Raw genomic sequence first — 21,592 nt, 5'->3', positions numbered from 1 at the left:
CTAATTTGACATGGACAACAGACACAAACAGTGTTTGTGATATTACAGGATGGAAACACCAAATAAGGAATCAAATCTGACCTAGTTTCAATAAGCAGCATAGAGGATGCACATAGCAGCAGCTTGCAAAATTGTCAGATATTTTGAAAATATTTAACATTCTGTTCTGGTCATGCTAGTTAAATCATCAAACCTCTGACTTACTCATAGTATGCCTGTTCAATATAACCCACTAAATAAAGCAAAACATTGTAGAGGGTCCAAATAAATAATGTAATAGTCAAACATGTGCTGCTCACTCTCTCTCTCTCTCTCTCTCTCTCTCTCACACACACACACACACACACACACACATACGCAAACACATGCACACACACACACACATGCGCACACACACACGCAAACACACACACAGACACACACACAACCCACACGTTTGTCAGTCGGTCAGTCAGACGGTCAGTCAGTCAGTCGGTCAGTCGGTCAGTCAGTCAGACGGTCAGTCAGTCAGTCAGTCAGTCGGTCAGTCAGTCAGTCAGTCAGTCAGTCAGTCAGTCGGTCAGTCGGTCAGTCGGTCAGTCCGTTGGGGGTTTAAGTCTCTTCGTCGTCGCTGTGGTGAGCCTTTTCCTCACTCAGGCCGCTCTCGTCGATGTTCTCCAGGGAGTCGGCCCGCTGCAGCGTCAGGTCGGCCACGCTGATGCAGGGCAGCGTGTTCTGCTCCGGGAACATCCAGGGCTTCAGGTGGGGGTTGTGCTTCCGCTTCCACTCCGGATACTTCTGGCAGGCCTTGTAGATCTTCTTCATGGCCTGTGAGGGACAGATTGAGCAAATGCACACTTACAGTAGAGTACAGTGTATATGTACAGCTAGTGCACACGCATAAAACCTGCCGAAATAGTGGTGTTGATGGAGGGGATTCATTCTGTACTTTAAAACACTTAACAATACTTATAAAATGATATCAATTACGCTTTTTATTTTGTTAATCTATATTATCTTATCTGCTCTGGACTTCTGGTTTAAGGGTTGATGACAATGGTGTAATTTAAGAGCACTACTCTCAATTAAATGCAATATTGTGTTTGGAAACTCATGTTAGTGTTTGGGGAGTGCAATAGCACCCCGTGCCACTAGATGGGAGCAGAGAGTCCTTTTGATCATACAGTAGTTCTAAAACACAGCTGGAAAATGGAACCCTCTTGAGCTGAGGTCTCTCTCTCTCTCTCTTTCTCTCTCTCTCTCTCTTTCATAGGAGAGATTTATGTTGTGTGTTTTTTTCAGGCAGTTCAACAACGTTGTAGCACATGCCATCATATCCAGACGAGCATCTGCAACATGAACACGCCGTGAGTGGCGGAGTCCTGAAACCACAAATGTACATTCACATCACCTCCATCTCCCTCCATTTCTACCTCTATCTCTCTTCCTCCTCTCTTCGCCTCTCTCTCTCTGTTGTCTCTCTCTATCTCAAGATATTTCAAAACAAAGTAGAGGCGTTGATGTTACCTTCGGTGCTACTAACTGAGAGACTCTGTTCACCACCCACTTAGGTAGGGAGCCTGCAGACAGAGAAACACAGATAGAAAATGTGAGGAGAATATTTACAGTATTTACTGTGAAACTACAGCAAATGCATTTGGAATTTTCTCTCTTGAATAAAGACAAGTCTTATAAATGAAGAAACAGTGACATGCAGGCCCATCTTGAGTGGTGTGTGTGCTTGCTTGCGTACGTACATGTTTGTGTGAGCATGTGTGCTTGTGTGAGTGTGTGTGTGTGTGTGTGTGTGTGTGTGTGTGTGTGTGTGTGTGTGTGCGTGTGTGTGTGTGCAATATAGAACTGTAATGATGGAATCCCATAGGACTGCCATGTACAGCTGTCTCAGTGAGCCATGAATGTAGGCACAGCAAACCGCGGCGGAAGACATTCATTATTGACGCTGTGGCTCTAGGCTGCGTGGAAAAGGATGACATCAGCAAACTCATAAAACACGTCTCTTGCAGTGGTTTGACTAGTGGTTTATCAAAGACTCCCTGGATCTTCACACTCAAGGCCTGAATTAGCTATGAAAACTGACATGAAACGCAGTAATGTTTGCTATCAGACACCACACTAACACCTGAGATGTCTTGATATATGCCGGTAGGAAGGCATAAATGTTTACAAAACGAACTTGAATGAAACATAATCCCGCCCCATGTGATGCCGTTTGATTCCGTCTAAGGCGTATGTTTATGTACTCTAGAGAATATTTCAACAAGACTCATTCAGTCAGGAGTTTCAGTGAAACTCCCTGGGCGTTACGTAAACAGTGACCGCTGTGTTCCCCAGACGCACACTGACCGTCTTGTACCTGGTACAGTGTTGCCGGCATAGGAGCTGCACTGTACACGCAAACCAAAACACATGCCGTTATGCAAATCAGTGTGAAACATACTATATTATATATACCCGGCTCAGGGCAAGCCTCACCTCTGGGATCCACTTGGGTTAGGTAGTAGAGAGTGCAGCAGCTGGTTCCGTTGGCCTGGATCAGGTACCCCGTTTGCAGAGAGACAGCCCTCACATAGTCCTTTTTTGGGGGGTATTGCTGGAAGGAAATTGTACCAGATTCATTTATTATTCAGTGGCGCTAATTACTCAGCACAAATAACACATGCTCAGCTATCCACATGAGAATACACATACTGCTCGACCAATTTCCTGTAGACAAATTAAGCCTAGTCAAATGCTTAAATGGGGAATCTCCGTTGACATATATTTTGATTTGTACTAACCTACTTCTTTACTTTCTATCTCAAGTTATGAAGGAGCGTTGGAGAGAGGCTGACCTCACTGCTAGGTTCCTGACACTATCGTCTGCCAAGTGTGGCATGGAGCAAAGCTGCCCCCTCGCCAGTGACCAGGCCTCAGGTCAGGCTTGGAATCCCTCCAGTTCCCCTTAAAGCTGCATGAGATAACTTTCTCATTGTTAAATATCCAGGGTTTTCTGCTAATAGTTTATCAATTGGCCTTAGCAAGATCCCCAAAATCCTTTTTGTGACATGTGAATTTATTATTTTATCTTAGAATGTCAGTGTACTGGCTAGTACACTATACTGCTAGTACACTGCTAGCTAGTATACCTCAGTTTTTAGAGAGGGCCAGAGTGCCAAGTCACCTCATGCAGCTTTAAAGGGTAGGATTAGGAGAGAGGAAACCGATGTGACATCTGTATCTAGGTAAACTTTTACCCCACAGTGCTTCAAATAGGCAGCAATGCATCATCCACTGCTCACGGTCATCATCCACCGCCAGCCCTTGTGTGCGGAGCGCAGACGTACCGGATGTTTGACAGAGTAGTTGATGATAAGGTAGTCGTTGCCAAGAGGGAGCCAGGATCTCATGGTGACAAAGTCTCTGTTCTTCAAAGGGCTCGGGCATTTCCCTTTAAGGGAAATGAAAACAAAATGGCAGATGACACATGGATGACTGTTTCCATAGTTACACCTCTCTCAAGGCAGTGAAACATTCAATTTTTATATTCTAATAATAATAATAATTTACAGCCATCACTACTCATCCTTATCCCCCTCTTTATTTGGCTTTCACATTGGAACCAACTGTAGGCCTACATTGGATTTCTACAGTGATATTATATAATAGCTAATACCGTTAAACATTTTCCAGGAGCTTGCTTGATCGTCTCGTTGAGAGAGGTCAGGGAAGTATTTTTACAGTTCTCCTACATTGGCTCAGATGGGTGAACTGTTTTTTGCTTCCCTCTGAAAAATTAGGGGTAGGATCTGTACATTCTCCCCCCTTATCTCTGTAAAGCACATTGGGTATGAAAAGTGCTAACATAAATCAAGTTTGATTTGATACTATGTGTACACACTGTGGTTTATACTGATGTTAAGTCTGATATCTGTATTCATTCACAAAACATACATTAAAGGAGTAGTAAAGGGAAAATGCATGTTTAGCCCTGTTTTAAGGTTTAATTATGATCATATAAAATGGTTCAGATCAAAACGTTGACAAAACTAGCACTTTTGAGAAAGTCTGATAATTGCTCTACCACCGTTTTGGTCATACAATGGATGTGGGTGGGCACCTTGAAAAATCATTAAAAAAACATGTTAAACTCTCAATTTCAAATACAAGAAACTCACCGAGGTGTTAGTTGGCGTTCTGACATATAATTTGACCTAAAGTAAGATTCTAGTTCATCTGGAAATGTTTTTAATATTTAGCATAGAACTATTTAGTCGCAGCACATATGTGTGTAAACTTCCGCAAACTAGGTAGCCTAGCAACATAAACAATAACAATAGCTACCGTAAGTAGTTCCGCTTCCTGAATCCCCTCTTCGGATTGATCTACACATCTACAACGGTCGCTTCAATACAAGTCAATGGATTTCATAAAATGATCAATAAAATCCTACAGGATTCATACTTTGCGGCGAATTTAATGTCAGAACACCAACGGACACCAATTTCCCTCTCTATCTTGGCCCGGGCCTCGCTCTTCATCTGCTCGCCAGACCGTTACAGTAGAAAGCGTGGCCTCGCGAAGGAAACGTCAGTTCAGGGCTCTCGTTTGGTTCTCCTGCTGTGGCTGCAGCTCTCGGCTCAAAGTAGTCAGATGTTCTCTGCCTGTTGACCTTCGGGAGCGGAAGGCTTACATGTGCTCACTGCCAAGCAGGCACGGGCACACGGATACATGCGAACACGACCGTGCACGAGCGCGCACACACACACTCACCCATACACGCACACACACACTCACCCATACACGCACACACACACACACACGCACACACACACACACACACACACACACACACACACACACACACACACACACACAGATCCTATCTCTCATCTTTCTCAGTTTCTCTCTCTTTGTGTCTCAACACACACACACACACACACACACACACACACACACACACACACACACGCAACCTCTAGTGTTTTATGACGATCCCCATCCCTTAATTAGTCAGCGATACCCTTATGCTACAGTAATTCACCCTATATTGCTTACACGTCTTGAATATTGATTTGAATTCCAGGAGCTTTATCAATAAACAATGTGACACTCACAAGAGTAATATCCCACGTCTGCGTTGACAGTGAGCCTGCCGATGTCATGCGTGTCAACCATGTTGCTGTCCCACTTTTTACGGTAGCTTGTGTCATGGAGGACATCGTAAAGGGTCTCCGCAGTCACATCCTTGCACATTATTCTCATCTGAAAGAACATAGAGATTTGACAAATATGAGAACAACTATAATCTTATTGAGAAAAATAAATAAAAAATGGTGCTCAGAGAGCACAGACCTCTGCCCGTGAATGCATTTTATGGCTCTGTGCACGCGCATGTGCGTGTGAACAGGATGTGTTTGCTATTGTTGCTGCATTTGTTAGGTTGAGAGCTTTATTTATTTATTTATTTATTTATTTATTTATTTATTTATTCAAACCCTGTGTCTCTGTGACCTTCCCATGTCAGGATATGGCCGTTTCAAGATGGGGGGGCCATTGACAATTAATTAGTCCAAAAAATTGATGAATGGGCATCCGTGTTTAGGCGGCTGTGTGGCGCCCTCCTCGTGTTGAATCCGCTCTAGAATTGAATGGGTTCTAAGTTGGACCATGCTACACCCCTCCACTGAGTTTCATGAAAATCGGTCTGGTAGTTTTTGCACAATCCTGCTAACAAACCAACCAACCTGTAAATAAATTATTTAATAAATGAACACATGCCACCGAAAACATAATCTCTCGCCCTGCGATTTTAATCCGAAATTAATTATAATGATTCTAAGACGAAGAATATCTGCGAAATACGATTCCTTTGAACATGATTGTGTGCCTGTTGTTATCACTTGAACGTGATTGTGTGCCGGTTGTTATATCTGAGATGTCTCTGTGAGGTTTCCCTCCCACACTAAGACTGCAGAGGCCGAAATACAGTTGCAGCAACAACAAACACGTGGATATTACCCCAGCCTGTGATGCCTCAGTGAGTGTGATAAATATAGGCCTATACACTGCAGCAGAGTGGGATGTATTGTGCCTTCAGAGTTCAAACTTCTCACTTTGTTTGGCTTTTTGAGAGTCGGTGAGAGGATGAGGATTGGACTTTTTAGTCAGGAATTCCAGTAAATTTGTTTAGATTTGTGAAGTTGCTTCTTTAATTCTTTAATACAAGGAACTAAAAATCTTTATTGGTGGATCAGGTTATTTGTTTCTTAATGATAGCAAATCGGAGAAAGGTGCACTAACAAGCTACTGACAGAAAGTCTGAGACAGAATCGAAAAAGTAAGTTTTCAACACTGTTCTAAGGATGTCTGCCCTTCCTAGTCTTGGAGAGAGGAAAGATCCTCACACTGATATCTCCCGGTTCACTTTATTGGAAAAAAAAGCAACGTTTTGTACCTTAGGTCTTCATCAGGCAACCTAAGGGTCGAAACGTTGCTTTTAATTCCAATCAAGTGAACCGGGAGATATCAGTATGAGGATCTTTCCTCTCTCCAAACGTATGTTCTGTGAGATCCAGCACCTGGCCTACTATGGCTGGATCCTAGTGGGTTCCTAGTCTTACAGCATTGCTTTGGTTCATCAGTGGTCTTGTTGACTGTACTGCAGTATATTAACATGTTGGGGGTGCAACATGATCAGATATTGTTGTAGGGTCAACGCAGCAAAAGCTCCATGTAACTCAATCAGCACGCCCCTGGTGTCAGCTTAATCATTCATGAGCCACCCCTTGTCCCGCCCTAAGCCTCGCTTCGACAGTCCATCGCTATTTCCACCCCCTCCTTCCTCTGAGCTAACCCTGATACTCCCCCTGAATGGAATGTCGTCACTGCCTACGAACACGCTCAATTATTCATGACAAGAAGCACATCACTGCTCCAGAAAGACTTCTGAATAATTAACAGGGTCTATCATCATTATTGACATCCCGTTACCGGAAAATAATTTTCCCCCTACTCGGTTCCCCTTTGGAACCGCCTGAAATATCCCTCCCTCCTACATGCTAATTTATCTCCCCTTCAGCTGCCTCCTCGTCTGACATCTGACGTCTAACATTTATCCCGGGGTGGGGGGGGGGGGGATCAGATGTATAGTTCTAGCATAGTTCTTCTCCTTGTAGCTTCAGGTCTGTGTTTTCGGGCATCAGGTTCGTCGCTAACCAGGGGGACTCAGGTTTCCTCTGTTGCTCCTGGCCATTACCACAGTTTTCCCCTCTTAATTTTTCAGGATGTCTCTTGGTTGCAGCTCACCTGAGAGACCTGCCTTTCCTCTGTGACATGAACCAGGGGCATTAACAGGCCTCGCCGCTAGACTTACGTAAGGCCCAGCCCAGTCCAGCTCAGATCCACCACCCCTACCAGAACCAACGGGCCATACGATACCTGTGGCATAATGTCTGAGTTCTTCTTTCCCTCAAGGGCCACTGCTTGGGTTCCTTACCTAATGACGAGAGAGCAGTAGGTAGGGGTCATTGTATCTGAGTGAAATGTGGAGTATCTGGTGAAACTCACTCCTCAAAGGAGTGCTGACAAATCCAAGAGTGACATCCCTTTTGGCGCAACTGTCAGCGTGTCTGTCTCACAAGCGGGAGAGCCTGTCGAACCTGGGTTCAAATCCCACCCTGGGCAAGCCCTTAACATGGGTTGAACTGTTGAACACGACGCAGACAAGAGTAGGCTACGACGGTTACTTTGGTGCCATGACCCGGATGTGGTGTGGTGTGGAGTGAGTTCAGAGGGGTGAGTGTAACCGAGTGAAATATGGAGTAGCTAGTGACACTCACTCCTCAAAGGAGCGCTGACAGGCCTTACGAGTCCCGATTGGTGCAACTGTCAGTGTGTCCGCCTCACAAGCGGAATAACTTATCAAACCTGGGTTCGAATCGTAGGCTACATTATTTGTGTGCATGGACGCCGTATCTTTTGAGAAGCTGCAAAGGAAATAAAATAGGCTAATGTAGTAAGGCATCAGTAATGACATCGTACCTTTATAATAAATCTCGTTAAATTGTGAGCCTTCCATTTTAAAATGAGTCTTTGGATAATTCAATGACGCACAGTGGCATTCATTCGAACCTCCTTCCAATGAGCCGCTCAGCAAGATGTGAAAGCGGGTTATTAGCCTGCCGGGCATAGCTGTCCCGTGAGCACTGGGAGGCAGCGAGGGGCAGATAGCTGACTGTGGGAGAATAGGCTTCAATAGGCTCCGTCGAGAGAACACTGCAGAGGAACAGGCTAAACCTGCAGTACAGTACACCGATGTGATGGAGAATCGCCCACACTTGTGCTGACTGCTGAGTGCTACTAATATGGTTAAAAAGCATGTGCAGCCTGCCTATAATAACTCATGTAGGCTACAGTACGGCAGACTACAGGACACCGGGTGCCTTTGAAATGGAAGCAAAGAGATAACTGGTAGGCTACAATATGGTGAAAACCTCATCCAAGACCCCGCTCATGGTCACTTAAAATTATAGGCCATATTCCTCTTGATCTGCTTAGTTCTTATCAAAAATCTTTTCATTGCATGTTTTCAATGGTAAAATGATGTTTGTTCATTTCATCAGTAGATTTCAAGAACAGTTTAACACAACCCTATTGTTCACACTTAAACATGGTTCCTACTCATCTTCAGTCTGATCAAGTTGTAGTCATGCAGTCTAGCTAATTGTTGTGTGATCTGTATCTACAAAGCATTCACTCTGGTAAACTAATTTAACAAATCAAGGGTTGCATTACACTGCTCAACTAAAATTGTTATCATAACTTGGTTGGCATAACTGTCCTCTTGACATTCATGTTTTTCCATCTGTTACAAAGAAAAAAGGTCAATTGTATGAAATCTGTCCTGTAGGCATTGCACGTCCTTCCGTCTCTAATACGATTTCTGATGAATATGCTAGGCTATATTACATAAAATAGCCATATACAAAAGGAAATAGGCCTAGGCTACATATTACGGGTTGCCAGTTCAATTCCTTGTCCTCTCTCTCTCCGCAGTGCAGTGTATAGGGCTACTTTAAGCAGGGAAACGGACGCGGAGAAACATACTTGCCTTTAGTTTCTGAACAGTTTTACTCTCTTCGGCTCTGCACCACACCGTCACGCCTCCCTTGGTGTAGCGGGCTATCCATCCTTCGTGATTCTCGCACTGTTCCTTGAAAGAGCTGAAATCTGTATCGTCCGGAATCTGGACAGGCATCGTTTGCACGGAGGTAAACAGATGAACAACCCGGTGGAGAGACCGACGGAAGAAGGAGAGCGTTAATCCCTATTCACATCAGCTATCCTCGCCTCTAGCTTTCACTCCCACTGCGATGCCAACCGCGACGGTGATGGTAGTACAAACTGTAACAAAAGTAGTCTAATTCACTTCAATTCTTAAGAAAAAGACTGAAAACTAATGCTGTCGCAGGACGATGATAACTTTTAACGGGAGTCCTGTTGTCGGGCTGGTCTACCTGCGCCTTCTTTCAGCAGGTGCGTCGATGCGCCTGTGTGCGCTCTGCTGTTCCTCCTCTGTCACCCGTCACAGTGATGGGGCCCCATGAATAGGGCCATGAATAGGGCCATGAATAGGGCCATGAATAGGGCCATGAATAGGGCCATGGGAGGCGACACGTAACCGATATCCAGCACATTTAGTCAGGCTGACAGATGAACAACAGGTCAGGTGTCATGACTGGAGCGTTTTTCCGTGCCTACGATACGTTGCTTCAACCAGGTGAGTTGAGTTGATGAGAAATGAGCGTTATTGTTGACTTATGACCATCTGTCATATTATAAACTGAAGCATATAGTTTGAAGCTATCTGTAGGCCTGTTCCCTCAGGCCTATGTTCTTTCTCTGTTTTCTCAGGCTCTGTTGCCTCATATGTTCCCACATGTTCCCTCAGCCATATGTTCTCTCAGCTCTATGTTTCCACATCCCTGTTCCATCAGACCAGAACCTCCACCAATAAGGTCATGTTCTCACCCCTGTCTGTGTTAAAATCCCATGCGTACTTCTCCAAAGGGGGCGTGGCATGTCGCAAAAAGGCACATAGCCTAAACCTATGATATCTCAAAAGGTTAGGAAGAATTTACACAGAACTTTATGGAAAGGTTTGTCTAGTTAATCAAAATGGTGCATCGTGGTTGGCGTGGCCTATCATAAAAAGTTGCATAACTTCAACATTAATTCATATAACACCACAAAACGTTGATGAAATGTTTTTCTTGGGACAAGGAAGAACAGATTTACTTCTCATGCCAAGTCAATTTCTGATGTGTAAGCATTGATCTGGTCCCTTCATAAGTCACAATGAGACACACTACATTTAGCCTCTCTCTCTCTCTCTCTCTCTCTCTCTCTCTCTCTCTCTCTCTCTCTCACTCACACACACATTAAATTATTACATTAGTCATTTAGCAGACACTTTTATCCAAAGCAATTTAATACCATAGATAATGATGGGTTACTAGAGAACAGCCTGGGGACTATTATAGTAGGCTAGTTACTGAGGAACCAATGATTAGTTAATGAGTAGTTACTGATTAACTATGAATCCTAATGATTAACTAATGATTAAGCAATGATGAGGTAATGAAGGACTACCTAGTAACTATTCTGCATGATGTATGTCTTTACAATAAGGTACACAAAACAGTAATTAATGATTAAGTAATGATGTGGTAATGAAGGAGTACTTGGTAACTACTCTGTATCATGCATCACTCTTGTGGACCCAAACCTTTTATGTTTACTTGTTACCTCATCATTAATCAGTCATTAGTTACTCTTGTGTACATTATTGTTAAGTCATACATCATACAGAGTAGTTACTAGTAGTTATGGAGTAGTCATAATTACTTAATCATTCGTTATTCATTAGGATTCAGAGGTAATCAGTAACTACTCATTAACTCATAATTTGTTCCTTAATAACTACTATAGTAGTCCTCAGTCTGTTCTCTAGTAGCACATCATGATGTACTATATAGTCTTAACTACTCATTAACTAATCATTGGTTCCTCAGTAACTACTATAGTAGTCCCAGTCTGTTCTCTAGTAACCCATCATTATCTTTTATACAGTCATGGATTCCTAGTTAATCAGTAACTACTCATTAACTAATCATTGGTTCCTCATTAGTTAGTAGCTACTCAAAATTATGTACCTTATTATAAAGTGTTACCACTTACAATAATTGAATTTAATGTAGGTAGTCAGTGTACTGCCACTCACCAGAACTATCCCTTCTAAACAAGTGACTAAGAACATAATGTAGTGCTGAAGACAAAGTGCAAGAGTAGCAAAATAGAAATACAATAGGTGCTTAAGAGGGCACCTGGTAGTACTGTCCAGGAATTTACATCCAAACACCTTAATTTACATCCAAACACCTTAAACCTTTGTCCTGGTAATTATCACCTCCCCCCAAGTCCCTTGCAAACCCCAATTTCAGTCTCCCCCCTTTTGTAATTGTAAACACACTCTGCATAGCTCTTCCTCATCTCTTTGTTTAAGTCAGAAGGGCCCCACCTTAGTCTTCCTCGTCCTGATTCAGACTTTTGTTTTCTTTGTTGTCACATGTCTATACTCTTGGCCACGCCTGCCATTTCACATGACGTGCAATGAGTAGCCAATCACATCCTCAAAGCTCCGTACCTGTGTTTTGGTTGAATATAAGACTGGGCATGACTTCTCTGACTTCACTTCTCTGACTGAACCACCTTTGCTGCGTTTGTCAGGAAGTCCTTGCGCAAGTATTTGATTTCATTCAATAAACCAGACTCAACCTTTTGAACGTATCTTGGTAAATCTTTGGACTAGACCAGTCTAAAAATACTATCACAGTTTGGCGAACGGGAATGGGAGCACTGCCTGCGTTTGCTTCGGGATTCCAGTGGATAGGACTGATCGGCAGACGTGTCGGTCCATAGTGGGCGTTGGAAAATCAATTTTCTCTCTTGCGCTAGAGCGCCAGCCGAGATTATTTCCTCAGTTCTACCACTGGATTCTTGAAGCGCACAGGTACGTTTAAACGAACCCTCTTGTGGTTCTGAGTTGTATTTGCCTTGATTTGGTTCAGCTTGTTGGTCTGGATTGTTTGAAAACAGAAAACCCCAGCGTGGGTATTTAGTCCTACCGAGGGTAGGAAGAGCATGGTTGATGTTTCGTTTCAAGAACGATACCAACTAGCTTAAGCCTCATTGTTGATGTTTCGTTTCAAGAACGATACCAACTAGCTTAAGCCCCGTTGTTGATGTTCGTGTTAGCACGATTGCCAACTAGCTTCGAAGTGATTGTTGATGTTCGTTGAAGAACGATTACCAACAAGATGGTAGCTACGGGAGTGATTGGTGTTTCCAATCCGCGTTTCTTGGAGAAACGTTGTCCCTTTGTTCCCGGGTGACTTGGTAAACCTAACGAGCGTTAGTTTTCACCAAGTGGCTGTACAATTTGGTAGGATCTAAACGGAAGGTTTAGCCTGGACCAAGTTGCTAGTGCAGCCGAGCATGCTTGTTGTTTGTAACGTGGGCCTTTGTTTTCGTCTTGTTCGTCTTATGTGTTCACTGTTTGAGCCTCGGCTCTTGATTATTGTCTGTTATGCGCGCCATGGATCCAGGTAAAGTATTGTTTTGTACACTTTTTAGACTGTTAAAATTTCTGCTAGATTCCCAGTAGGCTAGCTAACTGGTTGCCTAGGAGACGCCGGAAAACAACTCCCGGTGATCCGCCTTGTGCCAGAGGGAGAACAAAGAGATTCCTGACTGAGTGAGTACTAAGCGAATTTAATGTCTTAATGTGTGTTTCTTTCGAAATTGTATTCTTTCCCGCCGTGACTTAACCATAAGGTTTCCTTTCATTGCTGTTTTGGGGTTTTAGGCTGCGTCGTGATTTATTTGGGATTTGTTTCTTTAAATTTCCCCGCGCTGCCAAAGACCACATCCGGGTCATACATGCAACATTTTGGGATCACCACTAGGTGTCCCTGTAACACTAGTTATTAAGATATGCTAGAGGATGTAAAGAATTCTACTGCAAACGTCTAGCCTGATGTGATTGTTGCACTGAAGCATATTTCTGCGAGCGTTTGTGGCAGATTTCGTTATGTGCTAAAGCATTTTCGATTTCTTACATCCACATCTGACATTTTAGTGTTAAATTCTAAGATTCGGGCTCAGCTAGAGGGTTAAGGGAATTTTTTTTTAGGTCAGGAAGGAAAGATAAGGAGATTCAGCAAACAGTCTCTCCACCATTTCCCCAGCAGAATAACTCTGATTTAAAATTAGATTCCCCCCTCGACTTGTTGCGCCATTAGCCACGCCCCTTCTTTCTACGAGGTATTTGTCCGAACAGGGCCGGAAGGAAGAGCCTCCGATTTTGGGGTCGAGCGCCACCTGCTGGAGTTCCCTTGAACAACCCATAAGGGAGATTTTAACTAGCCAAGATTGAGAGATTTTTTTTTTTAAGATAATGGTGGCAGGATGAAATAGATGTAGAGCCTTTGAGTCTTAAGTTGCTGTTAATGTTTCTGAGCAGATCTTTTAGGTAATAGTGGAGAACTCAAAAGTCTGACAGGGTTTTGAATGTGTGTTTGATTCAGGAGTTGTTTCAATAGTCAATGAATGGCCATAAGCTGTTCGTGTTATGCATTCTACTGTATGAATTTTCATTCATATAATGATAATGTGTTTTGAGGAGTTGGCTCTAGGCCTTCTCCTCTGCTATTGAACCCAGTCTGTGTTTTGAGTCTTAATTTTCAGGTGCTATGGACCCTGGGCGGCAGGTCTTTGAGGAGCCTGGATCATGCCTTCCTGGGGACATTGGAACCTGCTGTTGGTCTGTTTAACTGTTGTTTGTTTTGTCTCTCTTTCTGATATGTAGCTTAAAACATAAGGTTTGTGCATAATAGTGGGGGGAATAGATAAGGGTTGCCAGTGTCTTAATCTGAATGCAGCATCTCATAACCCAATTTATATATATTTTAAATGAGTATGTTAAATATCTCATGTTTATAGTTTGAGGCACATTCATCGGGCCTGAGTGTTTTTTCTGAGTGGGTTTTTACAGACAACTGTCGTTCCGGGAGTGATGGGTGAATGCCGAACCAGGAGACGGGCACGTACACCGGAGGTTACTGGCCTGTTTCCCTACAGATGGGCGATCTGGGGTTCGTGAGATGCAGACCAACGCCATGTCACCTACTCACTGTGAGCGACAGATAAGTATGAAACGGAGAAGAGACCATTTTGTCCAAAGCAGTGCCCAAATACTCTGTCCTCAAATGCAGAAGAGGGAGGGTTTTAGAGATACATATTTGTAGCTCTACAAATGAAGCTTTGATGGAGTTTTTTGATTAGTTAATTGTAAATGAAGCCAGTTCATTTTAGTGTCATTTTCTTTGACCCATCTCTATTTTTATCCTGACTTCAGGAAATTTTTGCTTTCACCCTTAGGGGGTGTTGTTTTGTTGAGACGAGAATATGGTTATTTTATTTTCATAAAATCGCAAGAGAACTGCTAGAGCCAAATCCAATTGCCTTGATCATGACTGGGGACTGGGCGTGTTGAAGTCATTCTAACACTGCCCTTGATGTCACTATAGGCTACTGCAGACTGGCTCTAAATGACACTTGAACAGTCACCCTGTTTAAGTTTCCTGACTGAATAACAACATTTTTTCCCCAAAGCAGGAGCTTGCGCTTAACCATGTTTCTGAGAATCTCCAACAGATTTTGAATAACCGTTCCTGACCAAAGAGGGGAACAGAGGGGAACAGGGAGACCAGACCAGAGGACTCTCTTTTTGCTCTTCTGTTTTGTCTCTGTTTGTCTCTCTCATCTGTGAATCCACAGACGGAGCACTTCATCAGCCTGTACTGGGGGAGCGGGAGCGCCGAGGTGAGCCCTCCAGCAGCACGACCCGGGCCGGCCCTACGTGGAGCAGTACAGGGATGGACCGGGTTCAGTTCAAGAGCCTACATTTCTGACCTACAAGCATCTGCTCCACCTGCGGAGAAAAAGAAATGAAGAGTGAGGACCGCCATTTCCTGAGGCTAAGGAGGGGTTCCTGCATCACATCTCTCCTGGGGGTTGGGTCCTGATCCGCGACCTGGGGCCGTCCCCACGCAGACGGCCGCCAGAGTAGCTGAGAGAACTTCGACGCCGTTGCGTCCCAAACCAAGGAGCAGATGAGCAGCCTTAGAACAGGCCAGAAAACATGGAAGAGAAGAGATGTAGCGGGGTGAACCTACCCGTCAGAGATGTAGCGGGGTGAACCTACCCGTCAAAGAGATGTAGCGGGGTGAACCTACCCGTCAAAGATGGAACAATCAGGACCATGGCATTCTGGCCTGTGTGGAATAGCTGTCAAAAGTAGCAGAGGACGGTCCACCAGGGGATCAGAATGCAGCTGAACCAGAGGGCTCAGAGGCCAAAACCATGGGCCATCACACTGTCCTCTCCTCTGACGAGGAATCGGAGGAAAAATGACCTTGCTGGTCACCTCCTCACAAGATGCACCACACACGCACACACACCTGCACACACTAACATTGAACATAACTGATTTCAAGCAACGCGACATTGAAGTTGCAATCTAGAAGAGAAGACGCCTTGCATTCCCCAATGACATTCTATTGGCCAAAAGAGAAGTGCCACCTAAATGACTGTTGGGATACACTGTGAACAAGAGTGACTTTGACAGTCACCGCCACACTCTCCTCTCCTCTGATGAGCAATCGGAGACTGACCTTGCCGGTCACCTCCTCACAAGAGTGAATGAACTTTGAAATAATCTGAAAAATATCATATTTGTTTACAAGAATTGCAATGGTTGAAACATGAGTTGATAAATAAGTTTGGGTTTTTCCTCTAAATTGACCAAGAGGTTTTTTGCCCCTCTTACACTGGTAACCATTTTATCTTTTTTTTGCCTTGTTAAATCAAGTTTGTTTTTTTGGTGAATGGTTGTCCACTCTTAGACTATAAATAGTATATAATCATGTCATCTTTTTTATCTTGTTTCCTGTCAAATTTCTGAAGCAAGGGGTTTTGGTGTGTGATTTTGCACGTTGAGAGAAAATAATTAAAGTTTCCACCTAGTGGAGAGATTATTTCCTTTCCACATGTATAGCATAGCTGACTGTTTACACTGTGTTTGGATTTTATATTTTATTTTTGTGTGCCTGTTCAGGCACAAATGAGGGATTGTCCAGGAATTTACATCCAAACACCTTAATTTACATCCAAACACCTTAAACCTTTGTCCTGGTAATTATCACCTCCCCCCAAGTCCCTTGCAAACCCCAATTTCAGTCTCCCCCCTTTTGTAATTGTAAACACACTCTGCATAGCTCTTCCTCATCTCTTTGTTTAAGTCAGAAGGGCCCCACCTTAGTCTTCCTCGTCCTGATTCAGACTTTTGTTTTCTTTGTTGTCACATGTCTATACTCTTGGCCACGCCTGCCATTTCACATGACGTGCAATGAGTAGCCAATCACATCCTCAAAGCTCCGTACCTGTGTTTTGGTTGAATATAAGACTGGGCATGACTTCTCTGACTTCACTTCTCTGACTGAACCACCTTTGCTGCGTTTGTCAGGAAGTCCTTGCGCAAGTATTTGATTTCATTCAATAAACCAGACTCAACCTTTTGAACGTATCTTGGTAAATCTTTGGACTAGACCAGTCTAAAAATACTATCACAGTACTTATTGAAGAGATGAGTTTTGAGCCTGCAGCAAAAGATGGGCATTGACTCTGCTGTCCTGACGTCAGTGGGCAGTTCATTCCACAGACAGAGAAGAGCCGTGACTGTGTCGATCGGCCACAGGGGCCTTGGAGTTGACGGGGCAACCAGTCACCCCAAGGTAGCAGAGCATAGCTGTCGGGAGGGGCCATGTAGGGTTTGCCCATGGCCTGGAGGTAGGAGGGAGCTGTTCCTGTCCTTGCCCTGTAGTCTAGTACCACAGTTTTAAACTGGATGCGAGCTGCTGTGTTAAACGGAGATGTGAAGTAGTGTGGGAGAGCTACAGCTTTCTGGACAAGCTCCAGAGATTTAACACACACACACACATGGCGTGTACACACTGATGCATTCTATATTGGGCATGCTTACAGTATTAGGAAGATAATTATTCTCTAATCTTAACAAATCATGTGCTGAGCCAGGGCAAAATGATAATAAATTTATAGTTCAAGTGGCTATTTAAGGGGCAGACTCTTCCTGCTTCCTCTCTCTTCCTCCTCCTTCTGTTCTGTCAATAAAGCCACACAGTCGCGTGAGTTGGTGAAGAGCACTGTGCCGTTGCCTCATAGAATTCCTCATTGCTTCACTGGTGACCCTGGCACTCGTATGAAGAAGTCTCTTTTGGCCATCCTTGAGCATGGCTACTAGCGCAGTCACGCTAAATCTGACAGAATTCTGGAAGCCATCTGAAATGGCCTGGTTCAGGTAGACTGGTGCTCCACGGTGCCCGAGGCCCACCTCCCGAAGGCCTTGGAGCTTTCCACTGCAGAGACAGCCCACCACCTCTTCTCACTTCGAGACCTTTCTCTTCAGTAGGTTGTCCTCGGACGATAACCCATACATCTGGCTAGCTCGCCGGTATTTTCCACCCCTGCGTCTTTCTTCAGTACATCCACGTATGTTAGAGTGGGACACCCTCGTGACCGATGCCTGTGTGTTGGCTCCCACAGCACCACTTTTCTGGCTGGCAGCTCCTGGTGTCTCTGGCAGTAATCTGCCAGCCTCATTCTCCTGACTGCTATGTTCTCTCACCCTTGTTGACCCCCTATACAGATGCTTGTTGGTATGACCTGGAGAACAGCCAACCATGCAAGCTCACAGACAGGCTGCTAGAACTACTGGGCAACATCGCCCCCAATTTCCTACCCCCGCCCCTGAATTCAAGGCCTACATTACAGGCATCGAATGGACACAGTGAATACAGCAGATATATACTGATAACAGGAAATATGAGTCACAGTGTGAAAAGAACTCGACAATAACAAAGAGACTGTGTGCCATTCCTGAGGACGGTGACTGAAGCCCAATGTTTAGCCTGACCTTGTGATTCAACAGATTTGGACAGAGGCGCAGGCCTGATTCTTCTTGTTAGAAAGATTTCTATCCTGAGATTAGAGTGTTTAGAAGAGAGATTCCGTGAAACTTACGTAACCCATTTAATCAACTTTTATAAACACAGACACCTGGCTGGCCAGAGTTGACTTCTGTCTTTGCTCAGCTAGTCATTTCCCTGTTGATGTGAGGCTACGCTCGACTCAGTTGCGTAGCTATTGGTCTATTGTCAGGGCAGCCTCCTCGACTCTCCTAAACTTTCGCCATCATAACACATGCGTCACTCAAAAGTGTTTTGAGAGGTTGACGCACCTTTTACAATAACAAAAACGTCCGTATGTTTATGGATGGATAAACAAGGTTTTAAGAGATAGATCATTGCACTGGTGTCTCATTTTTACTGCAATGCATTGTAACATTCTGAGGCTCAGAACTCTCGCTTCAGTAAGCTAATGACCCATAACCGGGTTTGGTGTTATTTTGCTTATCGGTGTGTAGCCTATATACGCAAGGTGATATGGCATTCTGCATTGCGTGCTGATCCAGAGAAGCAAGCCTAGCGTCGGGGTGTGGTCCCTTCCACAATCGGTGTTCAGGCTCTATTTTATCTACGGGGCGCCTGTCTCTGTGGCAACGCAGATTGTTTTGCCGCTTGAAGTTTATGTTAGCGTGTAGCCTACACAGGAAGGGGTGGCAGATGGTGAGGAGGAGACCTCCGATACCCCAGAGGAGATGGGAAAAACATGCTTTAACTGTTTCCCCTGAAGGTCCGCTTTCTCTCTACAGCTGGTCTTTGCGTCAGACGTGACTCCGACCTGACTGCTGACGCGGTGGGTCGGGGTGCACAGTGTGCACACACACACAGACAGACTTTATAAGCAGTGGTCTCCCCTTTTAAAACTTTAAAGGTGCCCAAGGCGGCGCAGGGTTAGTGGGGCATGTCAGTGACTCACCAGGTCACATATATTTACGGAGGGAGAGAAAAGGCTAAGAGTTGTTGTCAGGGTACTCAGAGCTTTGATTGGTAAGTCTGCTTCTTACAGAGACTATAGTCCTTGAGAAAGAGATTCCTCTGCTTCTGTAAGCTATACTCGACTATGTCTTGGTATAAAAACTTGACGCTTTACACTTATCTATGTTGGGGAAATATACTAAAGTCTAATTGATTTTTTTTGTTTTACAGAGATGCCACATTGAAGTCACAGAAGTGTGCTGTATCACCCCATTCCTCCCCTGTGAGTCCGTCCTGAGGAATTCAAGCTTCTCTGGCTGCTGCATAGTTAAACATCCAACCCGCGGTCCCCATGGCAACCTCAGTTGGACATGGCTGTAAACGTAATAGGAGTAACAGACATTCACAAGTTAGCACATGTCATATCCCATCTCTACAATAACCAAATCACAAACTCAACTGAGCTGCTGCAAACCCTTTCAGTTACACCAGATAAGATATAAAACTAGAAAATACATTTCCTGGAGAAAATGTGAGGTGGGCTAGTTGCTGAAGCTGGTTGTAACAACTACTGCCAATAATATTATAACTACTAACTATTGTAAATACTGTATAATTACTATAAACACTATTGCTATTACTATTATAACTACAAATATAACTGTTAGCACTACCAATATTACTAAATAAATGTCAATATAAATATAAATCAATGGGGAGCGCAGTTGCCGAACAAATCGTCATACAGCGAAAAACTATAAGTCACACAGCTTAGATACTTACATTGTATGAATCAGCACAGTTGTGTGAATATTTCGATATATAATATGTGTATAAGCTGTTAAAACTGTAGGCATAGCGACAAGTTAGAAAAAGAGTAAAAATGCAAAATTAACAGCTCAAAAGTTAGAGTGCCGTGCCATACGTTTCAATGGGGAGCGCAGTTGCCGAACAATTTGTCATACAGCGAAAACTGTAGGTCACACAGCTAAGATACTTACATTGTATGAATCAGCACAATTGTGTGAACATTGTGATATATAATATGTGTATGAGCTGTTAAAACTGTAGGCATAGCGACAAGTTAGAAAAAGAGTAAAAATGCAAAATTAGCTGCTCAATAGTTAGTGCGGCACCATACATTTCAATGGGGAGCGCAGTTGCCGAACAAATCGTCATACTGTGAAAACTATAAGTCACACAGCTTAGACACTTACATGGACGAATCAGCACAGTTGTGTGAATGTTTTGTTGTATAATATGTGTATGAGCTGTCAAAACTGTAGGAGTGCCAGCAGTTTACAAAATGTGTGAATATTTTCAAAGCAACAGCTGCCACCACTCTAAAAACATAATGATAGGCTACTGAACATTCCACCAGCAGTTTCAATGGTACAAAAATTATTATTAAAAGTTCAATTACTAAAAAACTATTATAAAAAAATGTCAAAAATCTGAATGTATCCCTGAAACAGCTAAACATCATGAAGATTTTAAAGTTTAAATGAAGTTTCTAGCACAAAGTATTAAAGGAGTAGTAAAGGGAAAATGCATGTTTAGCCCTGTTTTAAGGTTACTTATGATCATATACAATGGTTCAGTTCAAAACGTTGACAAAACTAGCACTTTTGAGAAAGTCTGATAATTGCTCTACCACCGTTTTGGTCATACAATGGATGTGGGTGGGCACCTTGAACATTTTTTCAAAAACATGTTAAACTCTCGATTTCAAAGACAAGAAGCTCACAGAGGGGGTAATTGGTGTCCGTTGGTGTTCTGACATCAAATTCGCCGCAAAGTATGAATCCTGTAGGGTTTTATTGATAATTTTATGAAATCCATTGACTTGTATTGAAGCGACCGTTGTAGATGTGTAGATCAATCCGCAGAGGGGATTCAGGAAGTGGAACTACTTACGGTAGCTATTGTTAGTTTGCGGAGGTTTACACACGTATGTGCTGCGACTAAATAGTTCTATGCTAAATATTTAAAAAAGCCTTTCCAGATGAACTAGACTCTTACTTTATGTTATGTATGAATTATATGTCAGAACGCCAACTAACACCTCGGTGAGTTTCTTGTCTTTGAAAGTGAGTGTTTAACATGTTTTTTGAATGATTTTTCATCATCCACATCCATTGTATGACCAAAACGGTGGTAGAGCAATTATCAGACTTTCTCAAAAGTGTTAGTTTTGTCAACGTTTTGATCTGAACCATTGTATATGATCATAAGTAACCTTAAAACAGGGCTAAACATGCATTTTCCCTTTACTACTCCTTTAAGAACTAGTTAATGTTCAAAAATTGGGGAGAACTATAATAAAGAAAGAAAGAAAGAAAGAAAGAAAGAAAGAAAGAAAGAAAGAAAGAAATAGTGGGAATATCACAAGTTGGGCTAGCTTCCACAAGCTAGCCCACCTAATGAATTTAAATAAGATTTGGGCTAGTATATTAGGCTTATGCCGGGTGCAAACTAGAGGATTTTCCAATCTTAACCGATTTTATAAACGTGGGAGACCACAGACAACGATAATC

At 43.4% G+C, this 21,592-nt stretch overlaps 1 protein-coding gene across 1 annotated transcript; it reads right to left on the bottom strand.

The window, feature by feature from the left end:
* Window positions 1-591: 591 nt before the first annotated feature.
* stard15 (StAR-related lipid transfer (START) domain containing 15) lies at window positions 592-9,235 on the bottom strand (the record flags this gene model as incomplete). The annotated part of the gene is made up of 6 exons (XM_084448384.1): window positions 592-807; window positions 1,507-1,559; window positions 2,473-2,590; window positions 3,324-3,427; window positions 5,094-5,241; window positions 9,089-9,235. The coding sequence occupies 6 exons, from the start codon at window positions 9,233-9,235 to the stop codon at window positions 592-594; spliced, it is 786 nt and encodes a 261-aa protein (XP_084304510.1).
* Window positions 9,236-21,592: the final 12,357 nt, after the last annotated feature.

The sequence above is a fragment of the Borostomias antarcticus genome (assembly GCF_949987555.1).
Source record: "Borostomias antarcticus genome assembly, chromosome: 14".
Classification (NCBI taxonomy): Eukaryota; Metazoa; Chordata; class Actinopteri; order Stomiiformes; family Stomiidae; genus Borostomias; species Borostomias antarcticus.
This window is presented reverse-complemented; position numbering and strand designations above follow the sequence as displayed.